The 13,497-nt window shown below is 47.8% G+C and overlaps 1 protein-coding gene across 1 annotated transcript in view; it reads right to left on the bottom strand.

Annotated features, from left to right (window-relative positions):
• The window catches only part of ERCC5 (ERCC excision repair 5, endonuclease), a 68,850-nt gene extending 55,744 nt beyond the window's left edge, over nt 1-13,106 (bottom strand). Inside the window, exons 1-2 of the mRNA XM_052650070.1 lie at nt 12,915-13,106; nt 1,100-1,697 (exon numbers count right to left, since the gene is read on the bottom strand). Coding sequence (XP_052506030.1) covers nt 1,100-1,574 — 475 coding nt within the window. The 5' untranslated portion in view covers nt 1,575-1,697; nt 12,915-13,106. The remainder of the gene's footprint in view (nt 1-1,099; nt 1,698-12,914) is intronic.
• Between the last annotated feature and the right edge of the window lie 391 nt (nt 13,107-13,497).

The raw sequence follows: 13,497 nt of genomic DNA, 5'->3' as shown, positions 1-13,497 counted from the left end.
CACAAACAGAGACACAAAGTGAAATTCTGATGACTCCCCAAGAATTACAAATTTACAAAACATTCTGTGAAACAAGTTGATTTTGTCAATGAACGAGCAGATGGACAGAGATTTTACAAAATGATCCGAAAAGCCAAGAAATAATACGAACCTGACTTCTGCCTCTTTCTAGCTGTGCAAATGTATCCCAAAATTTATCCCCTCTATGCCTCCATTCCTTCACCTATAAAATGAAGACAACAGGACCTACCTCACAAAATTACAGTCTTACTGTGCGTTCCAAAGACAGACATGAAGGGCATTAGTATGTGCTCCAGAACTACCACGTTGCGATAGTGAAGACTGCACTGCACCCCCTTACATTGTGCAGTGGGCAACCTACTCGGTGGCACCTGGAGACCCTGCTGAGTGCTCAAAACTTTTTAACAACAGAAAAGTCAGACTGTTATATAGTAACAAAGAAAACTAGATGCTTAATTGGGAAATATGAATTCACATCGCTGCAAAACAGAAATACTGTTATTCTAGCCACCTCATTACCCACTTCTAAACTACTGCGTACATAGCTGTAATACTTCCATTTAACAGCACTCTTAGATTTGGCCCAAGCTCTCAAAACACAAGGGTTAAGTTTGAAATTTCCAATGGCAACACATTAATCAACTAAGTGTCTTACACCCAAGGTTATTTTTTTAAACTATAATGAAATACCGACTCGATGGACATGAGTTTGAGCAAGCTCCGAGTTGGTGATGGACAGGGAAGCCTGGCATGCTGCAGTCCACATGGCTGCAAAAAGCTGGATACGACTGAGCAACTGACCTGAAGTGATAATGAAAAACAGCACAGTGAAAGTGTTAATCACTCAGTTGTGTCCATCTTTTTGTGACTCCACAGACTGTAGCCCACCAGGCTCCTCTGTCCATGGGGATTCTCCAGGCAAGAATACTGGAGTGGGTTGCCATTCCATTCTCCAGAGGATCTTCCAGAACTGGGTCTCCTGTATTGCAAGAAAATATGCCTAATTGCAAGTTTAAACAAGTGATATTGCTTGTTTTCTCCTTATTTTCACTTGAAAACATCCAGGCTCCTTCCTCACCTGATTTGTGTTTCAAATTAGTGGTCACTCCATCAAATTCAGATTTATCAATTTCCCACGCGAGAGGTAGCTTGCCCAGGCTGTTGGATAAGTTCTCCAAGCTGTTTTCTTCGTTGTAGATGATGTCCGACGTACTGGCTGAGATGCCAATGTACCTTGAGGAATTATTTGCCGCAGATAAAGAGGTACTATCAGAGAGGCAAGAACGAGCTGGATTTGGAGTTTTATAGATTGAGGTGGCCTGGTTGAGAAAGGCATAGTCTGAACAGATGGCGTAAATCTTCTCCCGAGTGTGGGTCACTGGACAGCTCCACGGATAATGACCATCCCCTCTGGGACCCAGGGGTTCTCCGGAGGCGCGGGTGCAGAAAGATTGAACGGCACCTTGCAGGCTCTCTTCGGGAGACCTTCTCTCGGATTTGTGCTCACCATTTCCAGAATCATCTGCCCCTTCTGCTTCTGCAACGTTAGGCATTGAACACAACTGTGAAAGTTCTGTTGTGAGGAAGAGGGTGCCACACTTTCTATTTCTTGAGAAACAGCTGTGACAATCGTTTACAGCATTCTGCAAAAACGTGAGAGCTGCAAAAATGGGCTCCTAAGGAAAGAGGGAGGAGACAGAAAGATCAACAACCCACTAGACACTGCAAAATGCAAACACATATTCCAAGTGTTTCACAGGCCTTCGTTCGATAAATATTTATTTCACAACTATTGTACACTTAAGTTGTGATCACTGACCATCTGTCTGGTTAAAAATTATTTTTAATTGATGCTTTAGGATAATAAAGGATGAGATGGTTGGATAGTATCACTGATTCAGTGGATATGAACTTAGGAAAGCTCTAGGAGATAGTAAGGGACAAGGAGGCCTGGCAGGTTGCAGTCCATGGGGTCACAAAGGGTCGGAGATGACTTAGCAACTGAACAACAAATAGGATAATAAAAAGACCAATGACTCCATTTAAAGATGGGCAAAATATCTGCACAGTCATTTCTCCAAAGATGATGTAGCAACAATCAATAAGCACATAAAAAGAGGTGCATCACTAGCCTTCATGGAAATGCAGATCAAAACCACAATGAGATACCACCTCATATTGATCCAAGCGGCTTGAATCAAAAAGACAGATAATCATAAGGATCAAGAAGGAAGTGGAGAAACTGGAACCCTCATACAATGCTGGTGGAAATGCAAAATGCTCCAGTGAGTTTGGAAAACAGCTCCCTAAACGTTATACAGGAAGTTAGCATATGATCCAGCAATTTCACTCCTCAGAATATATTTAAGAGAACTGGAGACGTCTGTCCACACAAATGTCCAGAGCAGTACTACTCATAATAGCTGAAAAAAAAAAAAAAAGGAAACTACTCAATTCTATCCAAACGATGAAATACTATTGGACAATAAGAAGAAACGGAATACTGATCCATGTTACAACATGGGTGAACCCTGAATGCATTATGCTAAGTAAAAGAAGCCAGTAACAAAGGACCAGAGAGAGTGCAACTCCTTTTACATGAAATGCTCAGATTGGGAAAAGCTACACTAACAGAAATTAGATTAGGGATTACCTAAGGACTTGTGAGGGGAAAGGAGATTGGCAGTGATGGGGTTTCTTCCTGGAGGAATGAAAATATTCCCCGATTGTGATGATGAATGCACAACTTTGTGAATGTAGTAAGAGCCACTGAACTGTACACTTTAAATACGTGCAAGGGGCTCCTCCTCATTAGGGAAGGCGCCCATGCCCCTTTCTCTCTGGGCGTGTATCTCTGTCTTGTTTCTGTCTTAAATAAACTTTTTCTCTGTGTGCTCTCCCAAAATAAGTAATAAGAAATAAATATAAATAGATAGATATAAATAAGTAAGTGAATTGTATGGTATATAAGCTTCCCTGGTGGCTCAGTGGTAAAGAATCTGCCTGCAAGGCAGGAGCCGTAGAAGATTGGGGTTGGATCCCCGGGTCAGGAAGATCCCCTGGAGGAGGGCAGGGCAACCTATTTCAGTGTTCTTGCCTGGAGAATCCCATGGACAGAGGAGCCTGGCGGGCTACAGTCCATAGGGTCACAAAGAGTCAGACATGACTGAAGCAACTTAGCACGCACACACGCATGGTGTATACATATCTCAAAACTCTGCAGGCATCACCACAATGAATTATAGCCCATAGTAACTAACTTCTGATCAGTCTCAGGAAAAACTGAGTTTCAGGCGCACACCTAGCCTTTGGGGAAGGAAACAAAGTTTAATAACAACCGAGGGTTATCTGAGGAAGTTGAAGATTTAAACAAAAGGAAGACCTTGGTGAATCAAACCATTCCAGGTGATATGGGAGATCCCCTGAAGCAAGTGCCCAAGCAGAGTAAGCCCACCTCCCAAGGGACCACTTCATAGATAAAACCCACCCCGGGTCGCCAGTTGGAATGTAACCAGTTATTGTCTCTGCCCCTTCACTTACGTGAAAAACTAGAAATGAGAATAGTTTTCCCAGGTTACAGGAAAATGATTATATAAAACCCATCCTCAACTACTGAATAACAAAAACTGATGATTAAGACACTGGAATCTGTAAAGCAATTATCCTTCAATTAAAAAATAAATTAAAAATATACATTGGAAAGGACCTGATGCCAGGAAAGACTGAAGGCAGGAGGAGAAGGGGGCAACAGAAGATGAGATGTTTGGATGGCATCACCGACTCGATGGACATGAGTTTGAGCACAACATCTATTTCTGCTTTCTTGACTATGCCAAAGATTTTGATTGTGTGGATCACAATAAACTGTGGAAAATTCTGAGAGAGATGGGAATACCAGACCACCTGACCTGCCTCTTGAGAAATCTGTATGCAGGTCAGGAAGCAACAGTTAGAACTGGACATGGAACAACAGACTGGTTCCAAATAGGAAAAGGAGTACGTCAAGGCTGTATATTGTCACCCTGCTTATTTAACTTCTATGCAGAGTACATCATGAGAAATGCTGGACTGGAAGAAACACAAGCTGGAATCAAGATTGCCGGGAGAAATATCAATAACCTCAGATATGCAGATGACACCTCCCTTATGGCAGAAAGTGAAGAGGAGCTAAAAAGCCTCTTGATGAAAGTGAAAGAGGAGAGCAAAAAAGTTGGCTTAAAGCTCAACATTCAGAAAACGAAGATCATGGCATCCGGTCCCATCACTTCATGGGAAAAAGATGGGGAAACAGTGGAAGCAGTGTCAGACTTTATTTTTTGGGGCTCCAAAATCACTGCACATGGTGACTGCAGCCATGAAATGAAAAGATGCTTACTCCTTGGAAGAAAAGTTATGACCAACCTAGATAGCATATTCAAAAGCAGAGACATTACTTTGCCGACTAAGGTCCGTCTAGTCAAGGCTATGGTTTTTCCAGTGGTCATGTATGGATGAGAGAGTTGGACTGTGAAAAAGGCTGAGCGCCAAAGAATTGATGCTTTTGAACTGTGGTGTTGAAGAAGACTCTTGAGAGTCCCTTGGACTGCAAAGAGATCCAACCAGTCCATTCTGAAGGAGATCAGCCCTGGGATTTCTTTGGAAGAAATGATGCTAAAGCTGAAACTCCAGTACTTTGGCCACCTCATGCGAAGAGTTGACTCATTGGAAAAGACTCTGATGCTGGGAGGGATTGGGGGCAGGAGGAGAAGGGGACGACCGAGGATGGGATGGCTGGATGGCATCACGGACTCGATGGACGTGAGTCTGGGTGAACTCCAGGAGATGGTGATGAACAGGGAAGCCTGGCGTGCTGCGATTCACGGGGTCGCAGAGTCGGACACGACTGAGCGACTGAACTGAACTCGGAGATAGTGAAGGACAGGGAAGCCTTGAGTGCTCCAGTCCATGGAGTCACAAAGAACCAGACAGGACTGAGCAACTGAACAACGGAAGCGATAAGCAATCATAGAAGATGGTTCCCACAAGAGCCCTGGAGTCTGTGAGGAGAAACCGGCACAGCTACCGCGTGTCCTTTGTGGAATTTATGGAACAGAGCTCCCCACAAAGAGGACCCCACACATCCTGTGTGCTGTGCTTAGTCGCTCAGTCCTGTCCAACTCTTTGCAACCCCATGGACTGTAGCCCACCAGGCTCCTCTGTCTACGGGATTCTCCAGGCCAGAATACTGGAGTGGGTTGCCATGCCCTCCTCCACTGGATCTTCCCAACCCAGGGATCGAACCCAGGTCTTCTGCATTGTAGGCAGATTCTTTACTGTCTGAGCCACCAGGAAAGCCCCCACATATCCCAGGGAAGATTTTATTTTCTTTCTTTTGAAGGAATGCTTCCTCCCTAGTCATACCTTTCGGACAGTGATTTTTTTTTTAGTACTTTATGCAGAGTTCAGTAATTTGCAGGAGGAGGGCTGGTTTGGAGGGAGCTTCATTGCCAAAGGCGGAACCTCCACGGTTTTTTTGCTTTTTGGTCAAGAAATCCTAGGAGCAGCGGATCTTCTCGACAGGACGCCTTGACGGTTTTTTCTTCTTCCTCTTCTCCTGATGTGATGATGGATGTAGATTCAAAAAGAAGCTCTGGGTAGGGCTTCCCTGGTGGCTCAACGGTAAAGAAGCTTCCTGCAGGAGACACCGATCTCTGAACCAGAGGGATCCCACAGGCCGGGGAGCAACTAAGCCCGTGGGCCACAAGTACTGAGCCTGTACTCCAGAGCCCGCGAGCCACAGCTACTGAAGCCCGCAGGCTGAGCCCACAAGCCACAGCTACTGAGCCTGCGCTCTAGAGCCCGCGAGCCACAGCTACTGAGCCTGCAGGCTGAGAGCCCTTGCTCCCCAACAAGAGATGCCACCGCAACGAGCAGGCCATGCACCACAACTAGAGAACACCCCCACTCTCCACAACTAGAGAAAAGCTCACGCAGCAATAAAGACCCAGCGCAGTCAAAAATAAAATAAATAAATAAAATTGATGGGAAAAAAAAAAGAGAGAGAAGAAGCTCTGTGTATCTGAGGTTGTACAGGCCAAACTCTAAGCTACTCTCTTAGCAGATGCCCTAGCAAAGCATTTTCTTTTTTAAAAAATTTTGTTGAAGTAAAGTTGATCTACAAAGTTGCATTAGTTTCTGCTGTACAGAATAGTGACTTAGCTATGCTCACACACACATATATATACACATATATGTATACACACACACACACACACACACACACACATATCCTTTTTCATATCCTTTTCCAGTATGGTTCATCACAAGATATGGAATATAGCTCCCTGCGAGCAAAGTATTTCCTACTTCTTTTCTGTTTTTCTCCTGTGTTTCACTAAAAGCCACAGTGGGGAATAGAGGGAGGTCTAATTTCTGGGTTGGGCTTGTGTGGGTGGGTTCCAGGAGGGTGGGACATGAAACAGAGCATGAGGCCACGGCGAGGGGCAGTGAACAAAGATTTAGGGGGCTGGCCGGGTGGGTCAGGATAGACAGAAATGTTCCAGGCCCTGTCCTGTTATCTCTTCATCTCAGACTTAGCTTCTGCTTAGGCAGAGCTTCAAGAAAATTAGAGATACCAAGGGAACATTTCATGCAAAGATGGGCTCGATAAAGGACAGAAATGGTCTGGACCTAACAGAAGCAGAAGATATTAAGAAGAGGTGGCAAGAATACACAGAAGAACTGTACGAAAAATATCTTCACGACCCAGATAATCATGATGTGATCACTAATCTAGAGCCAGACATCTTGGAAAGTGAAGTCAAGTGGGGCTTAGAAAGCATCACTATGAACAAAGCAAAGGGGGTAATGGAATTCCAGTGGAGCTCTTTCAAATCCTGAAAGATGATGCTGTGAAAGTGCTGCACTCAATATGCCAGCAAATTTGGAAAACTCAGCAGTGGCCTCAGGACTGGAAAAGGGCAGTTTTCATTCCAATCCATAAAAAAGGCAATGCCAAAGAATGCTCAAACTACCGCACAATTGCACTCATCTCACATGCTAGTAAAGTAATGCTCAAAATTCTCCAAGCCAGGCTTCAGCAATACGTGAACCGTGAATTCCCTGATGTTGAAGCTGGTTTTAGAAAAGGCAGAGGAACCAGAGATCAAATTGCCAACATCCGCTGGATCATGGAAAAAGCAAGAGAGTTCCAGAAAAACATCTATTTCTGCTTTACTGACTATGCCAAAGACTTTGACTGTGTGGATCACAATAAACTGTGGAAAATTCTGAAAGAGATGGGAATACCAGACCACCTGACCTGCCTCTTGAGAAATCTGTATGCAGGTCAGGAAGCAACAGTTAGAACTGGACATGGAAAAACAGACTGGTTCCAAATAGGAAAAGGAGTACGTCAAGGCTGTATATTGTCACCCTGCTTATTTAACTTCTATGCAGAGTACCTCATGAGAAATACTGGACTGGAAGAAACACAAGCTGGAATCAAGATTGCCGGGAGAAATATCAATAACCTCAGATATGCAGATGGCACCATCCTTATGGCAGAAAGTGAAGAGGAGCTAAAAAGCCTCTTGATGAAAGTGAAAGAGGAGAGCGAAAAAGTTGGCTTAAAGCTCAACATTCAGAAAACGAAGATCATGGCATCCGGTCCCATCACTTCATGGGAAATAGATGGGGAAACAGTGGAAACAGTGTCAGACTTTATTTTTTGGGGATCCCAAATCACTGTAGATGGTGACTGCAGCCATGAAATTATAAGACGCTTACTCCTTGGAAGAAAAGCTATGACCAACCTAGATAGCATATTAAAAAGCAGAGACATTACTTTGCCAACAAAGGTCCGTCTAGTCAAGGCTATGGTTTTTCAAGTGGTCATGTATGGATGTGAGAGTTGGACTATAAAAAAAGCTGAGCACTGAAGAATTGATGCTTTTGAACTGTGGTGTTGGAGAAGACTCTTGAGAGTCCCTTGGACTGCAAGGAGATCCAGCAAGTCCATCCTAAAGGAGATCAGTCCTGGGTGTTCATTGGAAGGACTGATGCTGAAGCTGAAATTCCAATACTTTAGCCACTTCATGAGAAGTGTTAACTCACTGCAAAAGACCCTGATGCTGGGAGGGATTGGGGGCAGGAGGAGAAGGGGACGACAGAGGATGAGATGGCTGGATGGCATCACTGACTCGATGGACCTGAGTTTGGGTAAACCCCAGGAGTTGGTGGTGGACAGGGAGGCCTGCCGTGCTGGGATTCATGGGGTCACAAAGAGTCGGACACGACTGAGCGACTGAACTGAACTGAACTGAAATGATAGGCTTTCCAGGTGGGTGCTAGCGGTAAAGAATCCACCTGCCAATGCAAGAGACACAAGAGACTTGGGTTCGATCCCTGGGTCAGGAAGACCTCCTGGTGTAGGAATCGGCATCCCACTCCAATATTCTTGCCTGGAAAATAAATTCCACAGGCAGAGGATCCTGGGGGCTACAGTCCATGGGGTCACAAAGAGTTGGACAAGACTGAGCACATATGTTTATGTATGGGGGATTCACTTTGCTGTACATTAGAAACACAGCATTGTAAAGCAATCATACTCTAATAAAAATTTATTTAAAAACAAGAAACATAGAGAAAGGGAAATTGCTGCATTTGTGTATAAAAGGTAGAGCTGAGCTTCCTGGAAGCTATAGACCAGAAAGAACGTAACACTTGATTAATAAAAGTGTAACAATCTGGTTTGTTTTGTTTGGAGTTTGTTTGCTTTTAAATAGTGGTCACTGATAAGAATGATCTTTTTTAGTTGCACTTTCACCAAAAAAAAAAAAAACAAAAACAAAAGATCATCAACAAAAGGACATGTTTTTCTATTGATTGTCAACCAAGCCAAGAGTAAAACTTGGGAGTGGTATGAAAACTTTCTCACCTGAATTACTATTGATGGAAATTTCTCTTTGAGGGACTTCCCTGGTGTAAGACTCCACGCTACCAAGGCAGAAGGCCCAGGTTTCAGGTTCAATCCCTGGCCAGGGAACTAGATCCCACATGCCACAACTAAGACTCAGAAGAGCCAAATAAATATATTTTTTTAAAAAAAGAAAGAAATTTCTCTTTGAAAAGTTGTCATATTTATAAATTTTATCACCTAAGTAAACCAAATTAGAGAAAAATGTTGCAAACTACCAGAAGATTTCATACCAAAAAGGAAGATTATCCAAACCCCATGACCACAACCCTGCTGCTGTTGATTTCCTCGTTATTTACCTGTGCTTGCATGCTTAGTCACTCAGTCATGTCTGACTCTTTGGGACCCCATGAACTTCAGCCCACCCAGCTTCTCTGTCTGACCGGTGTCTCTTCTCCTCATGACAGCGACAGCTCCATGAAGCCCAGGGCGCTGGTGTTATTGCATCCTCGGAGTTTCTTAGACATGAACTAAACACAAATTATTACTCATTATAGACTCATGATGGAGGTCAATTAATATATTAGATTGTAATCACAGCCTCAGGACATGACTAGGTACAGAGGGGCAGGCTGTCCCTGCACTGAATGGCCTTCACCTCTCATGATATCATGACATCTTCTTTTGCCCTTATTCTTATAAACCATTTATTTCTGCTCCTAGGTCCCTGCCCATTCCCATGCATTGCCATTTCTAACCTGACCTATGCACAGATAATGGAAAGTAAATCGTGTACACATATGTGATCATGTAACTCCCCTGCCTAAAACCCTCCGCTATGAAAACAAAGAGCCAAACTGGCTCTCTCTCTCTCTTTACCTCCACCTCACTCTCGTCTGCCTGTGGACCATGTTTCCCTTCTCTGAATGCTGTCTCCTCCCTTTTCTCCTTTATTTACTTAATTCCCCTTATCCTCCGTGTGCTAGGCGCTAAGTTGCTTCAGTGGTATCCACCGCTTTGTGACCCCATGAACTGTAGCCCTGCAGGCTCCTCCGTCCATGGGTTCTTCAGGCAATACTGGAGTGGGTTGCCCTTTCCTACTCCAGGGGATCTTCCCAAGCCAGGGACGGAACCTGAGTCTCTTACATCCTCTGCATTAGCAGGTGGGTGCTTCACCACTAGAGCCACCTGGGAAGGCCACATCTGGATGTCAGTCAAATGTCACTTTCTGCCAGATGCTTCCTTCCTTCAATAAGACCAGGCGACCGTGTACAAGCTCAGTGCCTCCCCTTCACAAGTCTTTCGTTGTTTAGTTGCTAAGTTGCCACCCCTTGGTCTGTAGCCCATGAGGTTCCTCTGTCCATGGTATTTTCCAGGCCAGAATACTGGAGTGGGTGGCCATTTCCTTCTCTAGGGGATCTTCCCCACCCAGGGATGGAACAGGAGTCTCCTGCGCTGGCAGGCAGATTTGTACCCTGAGACTTCACAGGTCTTACCAGGGTGCAATTCTAGATCGTGTGTTTGTTTATATGATGAATGTCTGTCTCCTGCAAATCTGGTTTTCCTGACTACTCTATTCCCAGGGTGATTTGTAAAAGTCTCATTAATAGATATATATTTAAGCCCCTGCAGCATCCTAGGCATTATCGTAAGCCCGGGCTTCAGTTCAGTTCAGTCGCTCAGTCGTGTCCGACTCTTTGCGACCCCATGAATTGCAGCACGCCAGGCCTCCCTGTCCATCACCAACTCCCGGAGTTCACTCAGATTCACATCCATCAAGTCAGTGATGCCATCCAGCCATCTCATCCTCTATCGTCCCCTTCTCCTCCTGCCCCCAATCCCTCCCAGCATCAGAGTCTTTTCCAATGAGTCAGCTCTTCGCATGAGGTGGCCAAAGTACTGGAGTTTCAGCTTTAGCATCATTCCTTCCAAAGAAATCCCAGGGCTCATCTCCTTGCAGTCCAAGGGACTCTCAAGAGTCTTCTCCAACACCACAGTTCAAAAGCATCAATTCTTCGGCGCTCAGCCTTCTTCACAGTCCAACTCTCACATCCATACATGACCACAGGAAAAACCATAGCCTTGACTAGACCGACCTTAGTCAGCAAAGTAATGTCTCTGCTTTTGAATATGCTATCTAGGTTGGTCATAACTTTTCTTCCAAGGAGTAAGCGTCTTTTAATTTCATGGCTGCAGTCACCATCTGCAGTGATTTTGGAGCCCCAAAAAATAAAGCCCGAGATTAGGAGCCCAGATTCCAGGAGGGCTTACCAGGAGTGGCCTTGGCAACCAGGACCGGGAGTTCTAGGCAAAGGGACTCCTCCTCCCAGGCTCTCATCGGTGAGAACTGAGGTTCCCTCATCCAGTAAAGGAGGCCATGCTCTATGATGATTTACTAGTAAGACTGATTGCAGGGCCTAAGCTTCAGGACTTAATGATTTATTCATAAAATCCTATGAGAAGCAACAAAAGTACTCTTTAGCTCCGTGTAGAAAAAAATCTCATCAAATGGCCAGCTTCAAATGCACCGCTGGAGGAAAGATTTTTGTCACTGGAAGGAACTGCTAGGTAAAATAAACATTTGGAAATACACTATTCATGGCCTCAGTTACACTGTTTTCTGGTTGTATTTTAAATCCTTGTTTTTAAGCACCAGATTTGCTTAGAGAACGAAGTATCTTTAAAATTCTTCCAATAAAGACTTCCACGTAGGACCACTATTGTGATCTATATATTCTGCCCAAGGTCTCTGAGACCAAGGGCAGCGAAGGACTTAACAAGATGGAATGAAATAGACGCCGGAGGGCCAGACGCGCTAAGCCCAGGGGGTCAGATCTCCGTCTCCCCCCTCCGCCCCCTGCCAGCCCCCTCCGCACGCCCTTCAGGCCCCTTCCTCGCTCAGACCTGAGCCCCTGCCCAGGCAGAGGCGCCCGCCTCCGAAGGATGCCGGGCAGTGGGTGAGGTGGAGAGGGGGGTTCTCCGCGCGCTCCAGCCAGCGGCGAGCCCCGGCTCCTGGGCAGGCAATCGGAGGCCCCACCGCCCTTCTCTGCGAAGCTGGCGGCGCCGGCGGGCTCGGAGGCCCCCGGGATGAAGACGACAGTGGCGCAGGCCTGCCGCTTGCAGCCGGCGCCAGCAGAGACGGAGGCGGCGCCCGCCCGCAGGAAATAGAGCGGGGCAACCCCAGCCCGCGCCGCCGGACATCCCCGCGCATCCCCAGGCGCCGCGCGCCCCCGGGCCCGGCAGCGGGGCCTCCGCGCCCTCCTCCCGCCCTTCACCCGCGCGCCGTCGGCCTCCAGCCCGCGCGGGGGCCCGGGGGCGCGGAGCGGGTTGGCGCGCAAGGCAGTCCCGTCCCCGGGCTAAGAGAAAGCCCCCGATTGGCGTTTCTGAATGCACAAGTTGATATGATTACTAATGTTAACTGTCCCCCGAAGAAAACAGTACAGAAAACCCTCGCCTTGACCCCTGCCCGGGCCCCGGCTTTGGCTGGCTGGGCTACCGGCTCATCAGAGTTTGTGGGGTAGCCGACTAGGCCGAGAGAAGGGCGGAAGAGGGAGAGGAGGAGGCTCCCGGTACGAGGTCGGAGCTGGCCCGGACCCCTCCGGCGACCGCGCGGGCCGTGCACGGTAGGGGCCCGGCCACCGCGCTCTCCCGGCCCGGGCCCAGCCAAGCGTGGCGCGGAGGCTCGCGCCGCGCCGGCCGGGGGGCCATCGGTGTCCCCGCCGCCCCTCCAAACCGGGCTTTGTTCCCGAGAAGACGTGTCCTTTCTCTCTCGGACGCTTTCCTCCGCCCTGCGGCCCAAGTCTTCGCCCACTTCTTCCCGGGAGGACCGGTCCCCATGCAGGGGCGTCCACTCGGATGACCACCGGGCCCCGCGGAGAGCAAGTGGGAGGCAGCAGGCCCGGCCCAGCGGCGCTCAGTTGCCCCCCGCCTCGGGCCCAGCGAGCAAGGCGCAGGGTCGTCGGCGGCCACCTCAACCCCCGCCCACCGCCCGAGGTACCTCTGGCCTGTCCGGTGGAGTCGGGCCGCGGCGGTCGCGGCGGAGCCCAGCCCCGGTCCGGGATCACAGCTTCCAGCGCGCCGCCCGCGATGCGCCTCGGGTTAGCCTGGGGCCGGCGTCTCGCGTCCCATCGGAGCGCGCGGGGCCAGCGCCCAGACGGCCGTGCCGGGCGACCGATCGTCCGATGTCATGGGCAACACCTTCCTTTCATCTTGTTTTACACCTGTCCTCTGCACGTGCGGAGGATATGGTGGCAGTTTTTGTTTTTGTTTTTTAATCTTAGCTGCTCCTCCAAGAGGCGCGTGCCCCTTAATTGGGCATCTACTGTTTATCTGTCCCCTGAAAGCGGCTACCGCAAAGTAAATAAACGAGGGAGAGGTTAAAAAAAAAAAAACCTGGCAGGATTTCCGCTAGCCCAGCCGCGAACTACACGTCCCAGGAAGCTCCGGCGCCAGGACGCGTGTCCACTCGGCCATCCACTCGGAGGAGGCCTTACTGAGGCCCGGCCGACGCGCGGGCCAATCCCCTCGCCCTGCACCTTGGGCTGGAACCTGAGACGGGCTCGCCCCCAATGATGCTACAG

The sequence above is a fragment of the Budorcas taxicolor genome, chromosome 12 (assembly GCF_023091745.1).
Source record: "Budorcas taxicolor isolate Tak-1 chromosome 12, Takin1.1, whole genome shotgun sequence".
NCBI lineage: Eukaryota > Metazoa > Chordata > Mammalia > Artiodactyla > Bovidae > Budorcas > Budorcas taxicolor.
Note: the sequence above shows the minus strand (reverse complement) of the source record. Positions and strands in the feature narration are given on the sequence as shown.